Source organism: Battus philenor, unplaced genomic scaffold, assembly GCF_028537555.1.
Source record: "Battus philenor isolate CCGP_79_NKW_IND1 unplaced genomic scaffold, ilBatPhil1.0.hap1 SCAF_18, whole genome shotgun sequence".
In the NCBI taxonomy this organism is placed as follows: domain Eukaryota; kingdom Metazoa; phylum Arthropoda; class Insecta; order Lepidoptera; family Papilionidae; genus Battus; species Battus philenor.
The window spans coordinates 13,456,993-13,476,377 of NW_027181680.1; the positions used below are offsets into that span (position 1 = coordinate 13,456,993).

Consider the following 19,385-nt stretch of genomic DNA (forward strand, 5'->3'; position numbering starts at 1 on the left):
AAGGTTGTTCCGATATTGTTCTGATGACCTAAGCAAGTGATAATATTTAATGATCAATATAGATAATAAACATTCTAATTATGATATCGTTTCAAAATATATATTCACTATATATTTTCGGCCGCGAATCTCTTTGAGGAAGCGGTTTAAAAAAGTCAATATTCTTGTAGTAGTCTCACGATATATTTATGATAACATTTTGCACATTTACAATAATTAAAATAAATTAAAAAACAGAACATGCCTATAGTATATTTACAAGACACTGTGAAAAAACAGGCTTTTCCAAAGTAACGACAAATAGAAACAGATTTTTTAATAAAATTCCGCAAAACTTAATTAAAAATAAATTGACTGAAAAGGCTTTTTATTTAATAAACAAATATTTAAATGACAAGAATCCTCGGTAGTGTTGTCGCCTGATTGTTTTGATTTTATTTAGGCTATATCTGATAGGGTGTATATGTTTAAATCTGTATTGTTAAACTCTGTAAAAAGATGTGTTGTTGTGGAGTTTCTTGCTGCTTCTTCTCCGCAACACCTTGTGAAGTAGAGTAGAGTCAATAATTAAATAGATTTAAATAATGACAGGTTGACGATCAATAAAAGTTTTGTTAAAGGAACCAATGTTGAATAAATGAATCTTTATCTTTCATTATCTCCATTTACATTTAAATGCATCTCAATACGCTTTTGACCTCTACATGTAACACGTATGTTACAGTATTTTCTAAAAAATAAAGAACCCGTGAATATTCGCGTAGTACGAATGTTTTCGTATACGCGTTGTACGTAATTGATTCATGTTTAGCCTTTATGTGTACGCGAAATAGATTATGAATTTTAAAAATCAAGATATTTGGTCCTCACATCCAGCGAAAGTCTTTGATCTAGACTACAACGTCGGTCCATTTGGTAAGGGGCCTACCCACTTTGCGTCTACCTTTTCTTGGCCCCAACTACCGCAGGTTTTATGAGTAACGTGTCTCGCTTACTGCCACTTCAGACAGTTATTAGAAATGAGCTTCCATGTTTAATAAAAAAAAACTTTTTTATGACAAGGAAACGCCCCCTATTAGGTGATATAGTCAAGGTCCGGCGGTGAGCGTGATACCTTACGTGATCAGCGTATATAATGATGACATGATGATGGAAGTTTCGTTCGTAAAAACGTAGTAGTTCCCGTGCCTCGTGTTAAGGGATCAAAATGTTTTGTACATCGAAGTCTGTACATTGACTTGATCGGCATCCATAGTCCGTTAAATTGAGCGCCGCTCATATCAATATTCGTGCGGAAATAACATTCGTGTACAGTCGCGAGCACAAGCCGCTTAGCGCTGTACAAGTCGATGTCTCCCGTTCCCGTGCGGATGACGGATGCTGCGCAGGAAAGGGAGCGACGTCGGGAGCGCGGCTCGATGGGGCGGCGGTCTTCAATGAATAATTGTTAGATTAACGAGGCTTAGTCATCGGCTGCCATCGCCGCCGGGTGCTGTGATAACTCCAGTGATGCGCCGCGACAATATCGATAGCTACATTAACACGTTCACTGCGGGCCCAATTTTGTAGAACTTTCAGCTGGTGAGGCTGAGGTCGAATCAGCCTCAAGCTGAACTTCCTGGTAGTGCGGTTGAGGCCTTTTCTGCCTCATGTTCATCAATATTTTTTTACAATATTGAGTCAATGCTTCGCAGACATAAAGAAAGCTATATTTGTCTTTGTCATACCTCATACGGTTGAGTGTAAACAGCCGCCGTACTAGAGAGAAAACACGAGTTTTACGCGCCGCACCAGTGCAAAGTTTACCATGAGGCTGAATCGACCTCAAGCCGCAGTGAACGTGTTAAAATTAATTGACATTTATTTATTTATAAACACGTACGCCCCTCACTAGGTGGACTAACGAAAGTCGATGTCACGGCAAGTCTCTGAGTGCGAGCAGGACCAGACCAGTTGCCGTGACGATATTAAAGGAAGGCCTGTACCGTGCAGTCTTCCACCGACGTATACATAACTACCAATTTTAAATACGAATTACATAATTGAATTTTTGTTATTAGGATCTTTATTCCACAAACATTAACATCCGTGTCTTTGTTTTTATAATCACACTTTTAATTCCGAATTTTTTCACAAGCTAGCGTTTAAGTCTCTTAAACTATTTACTAACTTAAATCATAAACCAATTAAAACTAAGTTGAAGTCGACTAATTATTATGATTATGATTATTTTTCTTAAATTACCAGTGTCTTGTTTGTTTTTAACTACGCCCTAACAATGTCCAGTTTTTAAAATTACTTTTCGTGCGACTACTTCCTCATCCTTACTCCATATTGGCATCCTAAGATTGTGCGCCAGTGTCTGTGCGGTTGTCGTATTCACATTGATGAACCTTGCGATTGCATCTTAAGTATCGTCTGTGCAATACACGCACGTGTGTGACGTGATATTACTACCGCATGGTTGACAATGTTATACAGCCTGAGGGTGTCTGCTGTTCGACGTATAGTGACCGCTTCACTCTTTTAGAACCTGATCCTCGTGGATGGTGAGCGACATTAAACCAGATTCTGTACCGTAGCTTTGGCTAATAAGAACTTATTTATGAGCTATAGTGTGATTTAGGTATATAAATACATAGTTAAAGATTTATTTTAGTTAAAATATTAGTTTCAAATTCTAATAGAGAGATAGAGAGATAGAGAATCTTATAGAGTTAAATAGAAACAGGTGCGGATTTTAATATTTTTTATCGATAATACGTCATCGGTACATCACTAGCGTTCAAAGCCGGCACTAATAGGGTCGTGTAGGCTGATCCGCGAACAAAGCGACGCACGGCGCTGCTATCGATTGCGTGCGCGACTGTACCGTGAACCTTGTAAAGGCTTCCACCTCCTCTCAGTGCCTTTGTGATTTATTTATTCATAACGCTTATAATTTATACCCTTATTTAATTATTGTTAAGATTTATTAATTACCGCCTGTTATTAACATATATACACCTATCCCCCGATTTACACGGTACTTGTTTTACACGTTTTCGCTTTTACACGGTTTTCCAAAAAGTATTTTTTTTTGTCATAATAACCGATTTTATTATCATCTCTCACAATGTAAATATTTCTGCTTGAAACATCGAATCGGCACTACCTTCGATTCCGAAAAAAAGAATGAAAGTAATTTCTGACAGTGATAAAGGATAATAAAACACCTCTGGTTTTATATTTTGTTCTTCTGTTTAATGTATTGTAATTAAATAAAAAAAACAGTGTTTTCGTAATATATTAAATATTTTTTAATATATTACGAAAACTTGTCAATGCATTTTATTTTTATTTCTGTGTACACCTAAAAATATTGAAGAAAATCACAACTGTTAAATAGTAAAATCATGCATTTTCTGCAAGCTTTTCGATTTACACGGTTTTGACTTGAAAATTTTTAATTTTCGATTTACACGTTTTTCTCAGGAATCTATCTGTCGTGTAAATCGGGGCATAGGTGTACTATATTTAATCTGTAGATAAATAAAGTTTTGTTTTTTGGCATATTTCGTAAAACTTGAAATAATCCTCGGAATTTGTTTTAATAATCATACAATTAACTGTATATCTGTGTTTAAGTGTTGGTTGTGATATAACAATTTTTTTCATCGTTCCAATCCGTGGATTACAGAATGATAAGTTTTTAATAATTAAAATAACTTTATTTAATTGTTCATTTACATGAAGGCTTAGATTTTTGTAATCATAATTGTATGTTGACACATGTTAGACAGACTGTCAATCGCTGAAATGGCTGGACCGATTTTGACAGAACTTACTTACTGGCAGGTAGTATCTGTAATAAGTAGTAACTTAGGCAACTTTTATTTTAGAAAAAGGCTACAACAAAAAAAAATTAGTTAAAAACAGATTTTTTTGTTAAATTCCAAGCGAAGTCGCGTGCAAATCTAGTTTCGAATAAAAAGAATTACCTTCTTATAGTTTTAACGACTCATCTATTTAGAGATATAATGTTAAAGTTTCCTAAACTTGTCTATAGACCTCTGGAGACATGGACCCGAAAATTCTCGTTCTTTAATATACCTTATTTACTAAAATTTAAGGTCTATTTTGAAAGAAGCCTTCGGTTCGATGCTAGCGGCGGTAGGACAGGTTTCCAAGGGTACATCAAAAGGGAGTTTTCCCGAGAGCCTTTACGTCGAAATAATAATTTTGTTTCTTTACACGAAACTTTTTTTTTGCGCATTCGGTTAACCATTAATAATGTAAGATACAACAGGGGTCAAGATTCAGCGATACTGGAGTTTCGTCTGCGACTCTTTCTCTTTGTGCTATCTCTTTCTCTCTTGTTTACATAATTTAAAGAGGTCTTAGGACATGCACAAGTGTAAGTACGGTAAAAAAGGTATCTTTTATTCACTGTACGTTTGACTTTCTTACACATATTTTCAATGGATCGTCTTGCGCCCTGTCAAATGACAGGGCGCATATCGAAATAGATATACGAATATTCACTAATCACGTGGATAAACAGTGTTTATCGCTTCTGTTATTTCTTCTATTCTTTCTCAAAAGAATTTATTGTCTCATTTTGGGTAATGAATTCGCCTTCATTTTCGCTTCAACACTGTTTACTCGTATAGTCAACTATTGGCAGGGAGCTCGACCTGATTCTTGCCAGTGCCGGGTTATGGAGTAGCTGCTTTTCCTTAAAGATGGCACGCTGACTTCGCGCGACCATAACTGTCGTCGGTCCATGAGTGGGACGCTTGCCCACGTCGCTTCCACAGAGTCGTTATCGCCACTCGAGAACCTTTCACCACCACCAACGTGTTACGTCGGTGACTTTTTTTTCTACGTATGACATTTCTCGCAGCAAAATTCCTGATCTTGAGCCCTCTTGTGAGGCATACGGTAAGCAACCACGTCGTCATCCGAATGCCTTCAATGGCAGCACATTGGTCTTCAGATATTGCGGTATTTTGGACGAGAAGATATTACAGAGCTTCCTGAACGCGACTCTTGCGAATTTGATTCGACAAGTGATATCTTTCTTCTGTTATCTTGACAACTAATTCAATCCCTATCACGTCAAACTTAAAGATATAAGGTAAAGTTAAAATTAGTCTATACAACATTGGAACTTATAACAGAACCCTGATTGATCGTCGGCTATTTATAACATAACTATTTTATTTTTTACTCTACTCTGCTTCGCAGGTAGTTGTGGTGAAGAAATAGCAAGAAACTCTGCAACAACACGTCTTTTAATAAGGTTTAATACATATTTATAGATATACACTTTATTAGAAATGCTTTTTAGAAAGAGATTTTTTGCATTCGGACCTTCGGTACGGGATTTTTCACGGTGTCTTGTATATACAATATGAATGTCCACTATTTATTGAAAATTGTAAACGTACAAAATATTATTATAAATATACTGTGTGGCTAATATCAGAATATTGACCTCTTTAATTTGACTTATCCAGGAGATTCGCGGCCCCTAAACCTTAAATAACTCGGAAGGCTCTCTTTACGAAAACAAATATATGTGGCGAACAGCCATACACTCAAGTAAATATTATTTAATATTTATAGCGGCTACATTTAGTTGAGTTAGAAACCGAGCGAGGCAACCGGAAGAAAGTAGAAATGACAAAACTAGAAATAATAAATACATTTAAAAAAAATTTAAGTTAAACGGTTTTTTGATACCCATATTGTGGTGGTTGTGAAAAAATATGTACCTAGTCCGCCATATTGGAACAGCGTCCATCTTGAATTTCAAATTTTGACATAATCATCGTGTTTCACTAGTGTAGCTCTTTCATTTGATACCCATATTGAGTGGGTTAAGGAAAAATACGTAATCCGCCATTTTGTATCGGCGGCCATCTTAGATTTATAATATTATTGATTTTATTATATTGTATAGTTATCTAAATTAAATGTGTGTTCCAAATTTCAGATCAATCTGACAAAGGGAAGGTGGTTAAATTTCAATTTCTAATTTTGACTCAAATAAATTCCGTACGGGTCGAACTAAATAAAACCGTTTAAATACCAATTGCACACAGTAAGAAGGTTATATTATTTCAGCAAGAGTGACGCACACATATATTTTCAATTCATCTCTATCGCAAAACATCAATCGAATACTCTATAGGTATCATAAAACAACTTCACCACTGTTGGGAACACCATCACAGTTTACCATAACCAGTCATAACAAGTGATAGTTTAAACCAATTACACTGCACACGCCTCGTGTACCGCGTCGGCGACATATATTGATTATATGTCAATGAATTACTCGCTGCGTAATTGTAGAAATTAATAGGTTAGATAATTTGATTTCTGAGACGGAACACATGCGTTTAATTAACAATTGTCCAAATTGTCGTAACCTGTACGTGATTGCTTACACATGTAAAACATTTAACAAGGTGAGTGTATCGTAATGGTTTTCCAAGAGAGAGTGGAGTGAGAATGTTAGAAAATATGATGGAAGAAAGAGAGCAATTGTGAAGGAAAGTTTGAGAAAAATTAATGTAAAATACAGGGTGTTATGTATAAGAGATTTATTTTACAGGTAGATAGAGTTAGTCTCTACAAAAATTTTCAGTATAGGCACTATCTCTCAGACTTCGATCTTTTAATTCTGTAAACTATGGGTAGTAACTTATTACTTTATAAGTCAAAAGAAAAAGAAGATAAACTACTTTTCTAAATAATATGAATCATGCATGGCGATTGTGGTATATCCCCCTGTAGATATTTTTGGGGTAGCCCTAAACCTTGCAGGGGTGTCTACGGGCTGAGAAGTCAAGGATATGTAAATCAAAAATTAAGAAAATAGTGTAATGTAAAAATGTACTTTATCACGCATGAACACTATTCAAAATTTTTCTTCGAAAGACATTATTTGATAGTCACAATTCGTGATGTATAGCTAGCACGTAGTTAGTATGTGCGATTATCGACATCGATAATTAACAGGTACATCCCTAGACACGGGCGCACAATTAGCGAGGCTTTGACATATCACACATAACCCTGCATTGTATCATTGGGACGCCGCCGTCCCTCTCGCTCGCACGCGGTCTGCAATACCCCGTCCCTTTCCTTGCGATGCACTAATGCGCAATCAATAATAATTATCTTCGTGTTTGCAAGCAAGTGGATTGCATTGTGCTGTAATGTTAAGGTGCGATAGGGTGACCATGGTTAACACCGGACATTTTATATGTATTATTATAATAATTTATTTAGCCACTTCCGCACATGCAGTGGTAGTCGTGTAACAAAGTGCACCGCCCGCCAGCCCGCTGACAAATGACAGAGAGCACTTTGTGTATGGCACTAATCAGTGTAACATAACTCCTGAATCCTGAAGATGCGCCGTGGAGGGGTGAAACACGTGTTGAGTGGTTTGACGGTGGCAGTTGTGTAATTCGCATTGTTTGCCGCATGCTATTTGTCAGCTAAATATTGGTCCTTTTCTTACTTAGGATGGTCTTCCGCAAGGTAACGCCTGATTCCATTAAATAATTTATTTGTCTGTATGTTGACTTTAAGACGTGCATACCTTTTACAATAATAGGATTATCTTTAGAAAAAATACGCTATTTTACTTCAATACATAAGTAATATCCGCTGCCGGAAAACTGCCTGGTCTGATTGTGTCAATAGTCCAAAGTTTTGAGTAACATATAACGGATACAATATAAGTAGTCATTACTAAATATGAGATTAATAAAAAACTCAAGATCACCCAGAGAGTATGGAGAGGGCTATGCTCCGAGTTTCGCTGCGAGATCGAATGAGAAATAAGGAGATCCGCACAAGAACCAAGATCAAGGATGTAGCTTGAAGAATTGCTCTTCTGAAGAGGCAGTGTGAGGAGCATATCGCTCGTGCAACCGATCACCGTTGGGGCCGAAAGGTTCTCGAATGGTGACCACTAGTCGGTAGACGCGGAGTAGTTAGGCACCACTCTAGTTGGAACGACAACATAGTTAAACTCGCGGGAAGTCACTGAAAAGAAGAAGAAGTAGTCATTACTTTTGGTAAAACAAATCAGAAATTACACATACCTATATAAACTATTGACTATGAGTATACTAGCTTTAAAGGTGTAAATGCATAACATATTTTTTTTAAGAAAAAATCTTTAAAACTGTCATAACTATTTCCAATTACTCTGTAGAACACACATATCCGTAGTGGTCATTGTAAAATACGTTACATTAATTTTTTTTCTATTATCACCATAATATTTCAATAATTTCTGGCAATAGGAAGTTTACAAGTACAGATAGTAAACAATAAGTAAGAAAAGGACCAATATTTAGCCACTTCCGCACATGCAGATGCACACGTGTTGAGTGATTTGGTGGTGGCGGTTGTGTGATTCGCATTGTTTGCCGCATACGCATTTATCAGCGGGCTGGCGGGCGGTGCATTTCATCGCACGACTACCACTGCATGTGCGGAAGTGGCTAAATATTGGTCCTTTTCTTACTTAGGATGGACTTCCGCGAAGTAACGCCTGATTCCATTAAATAGTAAACAATAATCACTTTTCATAATAATCAGAATTTTGAAAAAGTTTTTTTCTTAATACATTATTATTTCTGAAACTATTGATTTTATATGGTTTACAATAGATTAATTATCAGCAAATGTTCGAAGATGTAGTGTGAGCAATCTCAGTCGGACAGTCCTGGAGCCGCGCATCGCATGGTCACAGTACATTGTTGTCACAGCGCGGCGGAGTCAAATGTCGCATGTTAGCCGGATTAATTTGCGAGGCAATTAGGCGGAAGTGGCGTGACGTGCAGCGGGCGCGCCTGCCTGTGTCCGCGTGCATCCGCGACTGTCCGCGTGCATCCGCGACTGTCCGCATGCATCCGCTTGTGTGTCCGCATATATCCGCGGGTGGTGCTCTACAACGAGCAATAAGGAGGCTGCACGTTTGCTAGCTGAATAATTATCTCTTTGTCAACTGTCCCTTTGAGATGTACAACTCTTTAGTTTCTCATCTTGGTACACGACGTACAGGTGTGTATTATAATACAAGACAGTCGGAGGCCATGTTGAAGCGCTTCACGTAGGTTCTTTGAATTTTATAACCAAATTAGCTGATCCCGCAAACGTTGTTTAGCAAAAAAAAAATTAATTAACAAATAAAAAATAAGGGTTTATAGTAGAGGGGTAAAAATTTAGGGTTGTATGTATTTTTATTTGCTGTATCGTAAAGAAATAAAAACCAAAAAAATTGTCTAAAAAATTAAAAATAAAATTTAGGGGTAGACCATCCTTATCACTTAGGGGTATGGAAAATAGATAGTAGCCGATTCTCAGACATACTGAATACGGATGTAAAATTAGGTAAAAATCGGTCAAGCCGTTTCAGAGGAGTTCAAGTTCGAACACAGTGACACGAGAATTTTATATATTAGATAAAAATATAGAGTCAAGGGTAGTCTCGTTGTCAATGGTAGAGAGCTCTAGTTCTCAAGCTCAAGTTCCAAAGGTCGAACAGCTTTATAATGGAGATATGCACAGCCATAACTACATGACATCCTTTATAGATTTACTATAAAACTAGTTGGAAGCATTTTTCGATCGCTGGTGGCGTCATACGCTGCACTTGCGCGGTCTCTATTCCAAGTTCCCAACAGCCATGTGTTCTGCGCTCCCTGTGGTCTTATATCTGGCCCTTCAACTTGGTAATCTACTGTACTGTATTTTTTATAAAGCCTCTTGAAGTATGTTGAACTAACGACATTAAGGTAGGTAATTTTTTTTTCTCCACTCCATGGCTTATTAGTCATAATTGTATATTCCATATGTTTATATATATATATATATGGGATTGTCAAACAATAAAGGCGGCGATGCCGAACACAAGTGTTTACTTTATTCTTGGCGGCGTAACAATCTTGTCACTTTATATTCCTCGTGACATTACATCGACTTGACTGTTACAAAACAAAAGAAACAAAAGTACAACGACTTTGTTACAAAAGAAAAGCGACAAATGAGATAGGTTTATGAAGTTACAAGTAATAGGTAAATAAAAACAGTAATAATACTCTTATTATAAATTTCTTTTAGAAGCCGTTTGTCTGAGTTTGCCCAGAGCTAAGGGAGCTGGTTTATACAAAAGGTCGCGATAGTTAATTACACAAATTACCTCCACGTTGACCTCCGATGGCGAAAGTTCTTCTAAGTTCTAATCATGAATTATTACTAATTAAGTTTGTCTGTAAAAGCTAAAAGCCTTCGATGTTTTATATAACGAGCTTACTTTGTGAATTGGACGACTTATCTTAAGTTATTGTGTGAGTTTTAGCTAATAATGCTGCTGTAAACATCTGTTAAAGTGATCAATAGAAAAGAAAATCTAATTAATTATGGACTATTTACAGAATTAATTGCATTTTGAACTCTAGTACCTCCATTTTAAGTTAAAAGTTGTTTTTATATGAAATCAATTCCTAATTTTAGAAAAAAAAAACATTAAAAGTCTTTATCTACTATGTGAAGTCATATTAAGCTGCTAGCCATTCTGGCTTTGTGTAGCTTAATCGAAATTAACCTCATGAAAACAGAGATTATTTAGCTAAAAATTTTACTGTAGCAGTTCTCATATGAAAAGGGACAATACCCGTGTAGGTGTATAGTGTTGTGACTAAAATATATTTATACCTAAAACCAATCACTTTGTAAAAAGTTTTTATATCAAAATATGTTACATAATTTTTTTTTATATTGAAATGCGGCAGGCACACACATCTGGCAGTCAAAAGTCTGCAAACACATGTAGTAATCAATAATTATTTTTTAACCTTTTTGTATCTGTTTCATAAATATAATAAGGTAGTTAATAATGATATATAACCATTGTTAGCTGAGTGCATACAAATTGTTGATATGCTTTGTAAATAAGCAAATAAAATCGTTAGAAAGTCAAGGTCACAGCGACCAAAAGGCATATCTGGAAACGCAAATATAATACACCGTTCTTCTTATTCTTAAATTTTAAAGTCATCAAATATTCATTTACCTTTCATCGTTTCTGCCTATTGACGCTCACTGCAAGATAAAGACCTCCCCGAAATATATTTATGGGGGGGATAAACCATAATCGCCACAATTGGCAGACTGGTTGGCTATCACAGTGTGGTATAGTACGCAGATGGCGCTGATGTCCATCCTCTGGAAACTTCTTTGTGAGCAGTGGCAATTAAATGTAAATTATATAAGGTTGCATCTCGGGAATTTGAACCCGCGACCTACGTTCGCAAGTCTAAGTCCACAACCGCTGAGCTACCACTGCCTTAATTATTCTTAATATGTATCTATATACTATATTATCATTACCTTGTGTATCACCTCTGAAACCATAATTTTTTGATAAGATCAACCATACAATTGACAGCATATTATTTGTATATATTACAATATATCATTCTGTATATAGAATCGATGAAATAGACGGCATATAACTAATAAGACTACACAAAATATCAACAAAACACCGGTGTAAATAGCTCGTGAAGGTAAACACCGGATCCGTAATTAAGGAATCGAATTCCGGAATCCCCGGGGAATCGCTGGGCGCCGGGATTAGATTATAACGAACATCTGAGCTTTGTGCAGTGACCACACGTTTTAAGTTCAGACGACCACGGTTTTGTGATAAATAAGGATACTTATTTCGAATCAATGCTAATAGCTTGTATAGTTTTACACTGCGGTACGAATTCCAGTTTCTAAATGCGTTTTTACAGATTTTTATTAGAATATCCGATTTATTACCTCGTTTGTGGTTACTTTGATACGAAGTAAACTGCTCTACTACTTTCAGAGGGCATTATTAATTAGATTTTGTTATGGGCTCTTATATGAAGGCGCGTTTGGAACCCTCGAAACCTTAAAGGATATATTTATGGGGGAACAAAATAACAATTTTATATTTATTTTAGTTTGTATGATATTAAACTTTTCTGACATTCTTCTTATAAGGTAAACATGTGGTTACTAAATTCTGAGAACGACCAATGAAAAGATATTAGTAGACATATATCTTCCTCCTGTATATACAGGATATATACAGGATATATACAGGGTGATTGGTTATAGGTGTAAAACCTTTAAAGTTATCAATATATATCTCATTTATAATCAAATAGCTTTTGAGTTTTTTAAAACCATTTCCAATTACACTGTATAAATTGATCACATTGAAATATGTGCTCATTTATATTTCCCATTGTAATTTGACATGCCCGTAACTTCTGTACAAAGTCCACAGGGAGAGATATTAAACAATAATTAATTTTGATAAGTAGTAATACGTATTTTGGGTAACGCTTTTACTATATTATAGTTTTGTTATTTATTACTTCTGAAACACTTGATATTTTTGTGTACCATAGAGATTTATGGGCGATATACCATAATCGCTTCGCTTGACAGGCTGGGCGGCGATCACAGTGTTGTATTATAGGAGGCAGAAGACGTTGGTGTCCTTCGTGTTGGTGTGTCGTGAAACTTATTTGTGTACAATGACAAACTCATATAATTAATGCACAAAATGTGAATTATATATTATTGTATTTCGGGAATCGAACCTGCAAACGATCGCAAGTCTTACTCTTCTACCACTGGGCTACCACTGATCTATACATTCAACTAAAGCTTATATATTTATAACCATTCAACTTGCATAAGTGAACAAAGATTTGTACAAAAATATTTACACTTTAGGTACAAGAGGCGGTCTTATCGCTTAAGGCGATCTCTACCGAAGAACCTTTGAATGGAGATGAGAGACATGTAGGGGCAATTTAGGACAGCATATAGACAGCTACAGTGTTTCTGATGCGAGACTTTTGCCGTAAAGCGGGTAGGCAGGCACCGCGGGCAGAGTGCGTCGGCCGTCGGTGCGCTAGTGCACATCAATCGAGAGCCAAACTGTGTCCTCTATTAATCCATCCGGCTGCCTATCGATTGATCGCAGGGCTGTCACAACACGCTTACGAAATTATTTAATAATTCACTATGAATTAAACGGTTTTATTTAGTTCGACCCGTACGGAATTTATTTGGGCCAAAATCATAAATTGAAATTTAAACACCTTCCCGTTGTCAGATTGATCTGAAATTTGGTACACACGTTTAATTTAGATGACAATACAATATAATAAAATCAATAACATTATAAATCTAAGATGGCCGCCGATACAAAATAACGGATTACATATTTTTCCTTAACCCCCTCAATATGGGTATCAAATGAAAGGGCTACACAAGTAAAACACGATGATTATGTCAAAATTTAAAATTCAAGATGGACGCCGTTCCAATAAGGCGGACTAGGTACATATTTTTCCACAACCACCACAATATGAGTATTAAAAAACCGTTTAACTTAAAAGTTTTTTAAATGTATTTATTTTGAAATGTTTTTATTTCAAAATACATCGATATCTGAAGACGAAGATCTCTGATCATTAGTTATTGCCGCCAATAACTTGTTTCCTTTATAAACCGTGTGTACAGTTTGACTTTATTGTATATATATATTTTGTTTGTTATGAAGAAAAAAAAAACATGTGTATGTCAGATGTGGTTCAGGAAAGGACCTATACGAAGGCTAAAAGTCATCTGGAGAACAACGGAGAGGAACATGCTGAGACCTTGACTGCGAGATCAAATCAAGAGGAGATCTGTATCAAGGATGTCGAAAAAATGTAACTGAATGCGCGTAGGTGTTTTTAGGAATTACAAGACAGCGTATCTTGTATATCCTACGAAGAGTACTATGTTTTATAGGTTCCTCCACTAAAACTATCTCGTTAATATAAGGAACAACTATCTCGTATAGTTCAAACTGACTGCCATGTATACCTTAGTGGTATATGTGAATGATAAAGTGTACTTATTCAAGACTTTGATATAAAAATTGAAGGTAATTTCTTGTAAAACGCGACTATTTTTCTAAAGCCGTTTGCAAGCTCTACTTGCATAAATTATGCTCCTCGTAGGTAGAGAAGTTTGAAATAATAGGAATATAACATCTCGCGTGTCAAGGTGAGTCTATATGCAGTATTTACTGCAGTATACCTGTTGAATTACGTGTCGCTTTCTAAACCGAAAAATAAACTACATTAAAAATACGTCTTATATATATACATATATATATCTGTCAAAACAATTATATCTTCCGCCTGCGTTGGGTTTGGGATTTTTATACCTTTTTATATCACAGAAAACACGACACACACAAACACACACATATATAATTTGAGACCAAACCAAGTAACAGAGTTGCCTCATATATCTATACCATAAGTTCTCAAAGTAGCCCAGGTAGACACCCAGGGATACACGGGAGACTCAACGGAGGCTTACGTAGGCATGATTAAAAAAGAGCCTTACATTTCGTAAGTCATAATGTATCTGCTATTGATAGGGAACAATTGAAATGTTAACTAGACTTCGCCTACCATTGTAGACGATTCAACCTTGATTGTTTTTACAAGCAAAAGTTAAAATTTTTTATTTTAACTGTGTAAGAACCTCTGATCTATGTTTTTATTATAATTATGTGTAAATGTGATATACATATGAAATTAAAATAGAGCTCTGTAATATTTAGTGGCGCTGTGGCAGCCCTGGCGTGGCCCCGCGCGGCGGGCTCCCCGGGGCAGGGATCGATCACCCCGTAATTAACCGTTTGTTAGTCGATACATTTGTGTTATCCCACGCGCACGCACACAGGCATACATACACACACAAGTACACGACCGTTATGTACATACGGATTACGTTACCGTGTACATGTGACGTGGCAGGGGGCGAAAATGTAATTGTTATGGAACATCTTGTTACATACTCAACTATCTCTACACGAGAATCGAACCTAGAATAATGTACACTGCCCACAATGATTAGGTTAATCTTATACGCGTTATGTTGGTGTGTTGTAAACACAATGGCAGCGACTATCTCTCTAATGGCGTCAGAATTCAAATCGCCTTCCAAATTTGAATTTGAACGCTCAATAATAATTTAACTTCCCAACTTATTGTGGTCGTAGTGGCCAGTAATAACGAGCCTTTCTTCTCATTTTATTTATTAAGGATAACCAATTAAATTAAGAAATACAAAAGTAATTTAAATTTTAATGACAGGCAATCATAACATGCGGTAGGTTAATAAAAAAATTTAAAGTTAATCTCAGATGAACAATAAATCTATTTACGTATATACCTGAATCTAATTAAAAAGGTAGTGCATAATTATCTTGGTAAATAACTACATTGTCATGTAATCGCTAGTATGATATTATTCAACTTTTCTAAAATCAATTTAACATGTTTCAGGTAAAAATATGGTTCCAAAACAGAAGAACGAAATGGAAGAAGAAAGACAACGTGTCGAACGCAGAGGTAGCCGAAATGAAGCAGCAGAACAAGCCGAATACGGATGAGAAGAGATCCGAGGAAGTAAAGGAAGACCCGCTAGCTCTGGACATGTCCAAGAAGAACTGTAACAAGATACTAAGCGAGAAATTGAGAAGTACAAAGCAGGCACAAGGCACGCCGAAGCCCAGAAGAGTTGAGAAAGGCGTTGTTCTTGAAAGCATATGCGACGTCAACGATATAGAGAGCAGGATCTCCATAACGAAGATAACGAACAAAATCGGCACGGAACTGGAGGGAGCCAAGGTATCCGTGAGGAGTTTCAGTCCAGAGGAAGTCAAGGATTTGAAGTTCGACAGCTTAAGCAGGGATGTTGAAATGTAAATGATCTCCACTCGCACCAAAACCGTTTCCTTCCAGTTTTCTACATCTATCTTTTATATATTTTTTCATTTAAAACAACACTTTAGTTTTCGGAATACATTTAAGGTTCATTTGTTAAAGTGTGAATTATGTTCTGTTTGCGGTTCCGCTTGTCACAATTTGCAGCGACACCGGTCATTTCAAAGACCGCACTGTTAATTGCCACCGCTTCACACACAGTTGTTTGTACTTCATATAAATTAACTACAGAAAAACTCTAACGTCAATAATTAGTGAAATTATTTAATAATAAGTTTGGTTTCTAAATAACTTTAATTATAAAATATTGTTCATATTGTTCAGTTTAGAATATTCTAGAACAAAATAACCATGGTTTACTTGTACAGCAAGTATCGCAGACTCCGTCGTTCGTTCTTCGCCAAGTGTCTGTAGTAATGCTGGATCTGTGTTCACGGTTGTACAAAATGATTGAACAAAAAAAAAATTCTGTAAATATTTGAAATAAAAATGATATTGAAGTCAATTTGCGTGCAATGTATTAAGGACCCTCGACAGACAGGAGCTGCAGTTTGCTAATGCAGGCATGAACTTACTTAGATGAATTATCACTTAATGAGATTATTAATTTAGCTGAAATGTGCATCGCCTGAAGTTTCTTTTCGTATGATTTTCTTGTATTTATCGTTCAGTTTACATTTATTAGCATGGCATACAATACGCTAATGTTATATTTGCACTTATGTTATATTTAACTCAACTCTATTTGCACTCTTATCATCCGGACATTTATACTACTGTGATCAAAAAGTAAGGTGAAATTGTCATTTAAAACACCCGAGTATTAGAATTGCAGGTAATGTTTCCTAGGTTGGTAGAACTGTCTGTAACATATGTCAAAGGTTATCATTTGACACAGCCAACAAACTATTTTGAAAGATGTTTCGTGTCTTAAATGCGTCAAGTCTCGATTGGTCGATGTCATATTTGATTTTACGCGACATGTTTTTTTCTGAAAATTCGACTGATATTGTTCCGCAACCACCGTATTCGTCGGATTTGGCTCCGTGCGGCTTCTGGCTTTCCAGCAAATCAAAAGGTCAAAGCGGGGACGTACGCGAGTCAAAGAAGGTCTAGGAGGCTGTGTCGGAAAAAGAATATTCCGACTGAATAGAGAGACTGGAAAAACCATTTACAAAAATGCGTTTTATTTTTGACGGGGATAACTTTGAAGGGGATGAAATATGATTTGGAAGAATAAATAAAGAATTTACATTTTATAAAAAAAATTGCTTCACTTTTTGATCACAGTATTATAAACATATATAATGTCGAATTAATTTTTTACGACTTATTATTTCAATAAAAGGAGAGTTTATTTTAATAGTGATTTTTTTAGTTATTTTCATTTTTCACATGTGCTTTTTATATTATTAGGTATTTTTATGTTTCATTTATCTGTACACATATTTCTGACGACAGATAATAACTCCTATGTATCAAATGATATCATATATTTAGTAAAACATTTTTCGTACCTCTTTTAATTAATTTCCTTAACAATTCACTGGTTTTAGTAGAAATATCTAGTAATTTAAATACTTATATATAAGTATTATAATTGTGACATTGACATATGTCATCTGTCAATATGTAAAATACAGATTAAAAATATTGTAATGTAGTTGGAGAGACTACATTAACTTTCGCCGGCAGGGGGTAAAAAAAAGTACAATAAATTATTACGTAATTACAAAGTTGTGTATAAAAAATGGCGAATAATTTTAGATAAATAATACAAAAGCTCCACGCACGATATATTTTATATTACACGTGTATATGTTTAAGTTTGTATAGATGTATGCTGGTTTATTTTGTGCAATAATCGTTCTAATGATAGATCATTATAAGTACTTATTTCGCTTGTTTCTCGATTCTGGCAAGATAGGTTAAGCAACTGAGTATACGAATTTCTTTAAACTTAGTTAAGTGAAGTGATTGCGAGTGTTTAAACGCGTTCGTTGTAAAGTGTATTATTTTTAAACTCAAAATAAACTCTTTAAGACCGTTGTATAGAATGGCCACTAAATTAGTTTTACTTTATTACTATTATTAGAGAGTGTTTTTAATATCAACAATCAATATGACGGTGCATACAATTATTTTTGCGCTAACTGCCTGGACTTTGGCCAAAACAAGATCATTTCAAGTTGTAATGGCTTCGTTAAAAATGGGTCAATTAAATTTCAATAAAATTGTAACTTCTCTATTAAGAATTTACTTGTTTTGTATTCCGTTGATGTCTCAACATTTGCTTCCTTACTTTGTGAATATTTTGACATTAATCGAAATTTTTAATTTAAAGTAAGCCGTTATATAGGATGATTATTGAGATGATTACAAAAGTTTTAAAAGGGTTTATTTGTAGCACATATGTCATAAAAAGTTAACATCCTGTATAAAGTCACTTTGAAATATGTTACATTAATTAATTTTTTGTATTTGCATGGTCAGATAGTGAACAACAATTAAATTTAATATGTAATAATCCGATTTTTTTAAAACGCATTTTCTTACAATATTATTATAATTTTATTATTTCAGAAACCATTGATTTTTCTACAGGGTACCATAGATTAATTGACATCAAATAACCTATAATTTAATCTTTTCAAAGCTTTTGTATCTATGAATCATCCTGTATATTACTAGCATTATACCAATGAATTAATAATCCTTTTATTAACTGCAATACTCCTAAGTGCAGTATTCGATTACTTATCATTATATAATTATTTTCTTCATATCATAATCCACTTGTGTATTATGAAAAGATTATTTTAACACAATAATGTTTATAGTCCTACCGCACAAAAAATATGAAACAGATGTATACGATGATGAAATAGAGTATAAATTCAATACGAAAATAGTAAATCTATTAGTTAATTCTGTCGTACAAATGAAATATTAACATATGTATAGTTTAATTACATAAGACCCATTCACACTATCATAACGAATACAGAGCGAACTGCACGTGTGAACGCGCCGTATAGATACGAAGTTTGTAAGTTAGTTTAAGCTCGCAATATCCCCCATAAAGCCCAACATAAGGTCGGAGACAACTGTACAAATGTTGGTTTGCTTTCACGTGTTCGATTGCTTCCTATAGCTGTAAGTGCAAATTGTAAATTTTCTATGAGAATGTGATTAGGTTAAGATATTTCGGAGAGCGTATCGATACTGACGTAGTGTTAGGCTATAGACTCGACTCAGTGAAAAATAAATAGTTTTCCATAAACACGTTTTTAATTTTTATTCACTTATATTTGTCTACGTGTCGCCGAAAATGTAACTTTTCAGGAGAGATGAGAAATTAAAAATTGGTTATACACCAATACCTCACGTTGCGTCGTGGTAACGTTCCAAAAAACCAGACGCTAATTGAAACGCCGCAAAGTGAATTAAGATTTTCTAAAGCAAACCATGTAAAGATCGAAGATAGGTTCCAGAGTTACGAAAATACAACTTTTTAAATAAAAAATTGAA

At 35.2% G+C, this 19,385-nt stretch overlaps 1 protein-coding gene across 1 annotated transcript in view; it reads left to right on the top strand.

Moving 5' to 3' along the window:
• Positions 1 to 15,847, top strand: part of NK7.1 — a 117,221-nt gene extending 101,374 nt beyond the window's left edge. The window contains exon 4 of the mRNA XM_068763646.1: positions 15,414 to 15,847. Coding sequence (XP_068619747.1) covers positions 15,414 to 15,836 — 423 coding nt within the window. The 3' untranslated portion in view covers positions 15,837 to 15,847. The remainder of the gene's footprint in view (positions 1 to 15,413) is intronic.
• The last annotated feature ends 3,538 nt before the right edge of the window (positions 15,848 to 19,385 follow it).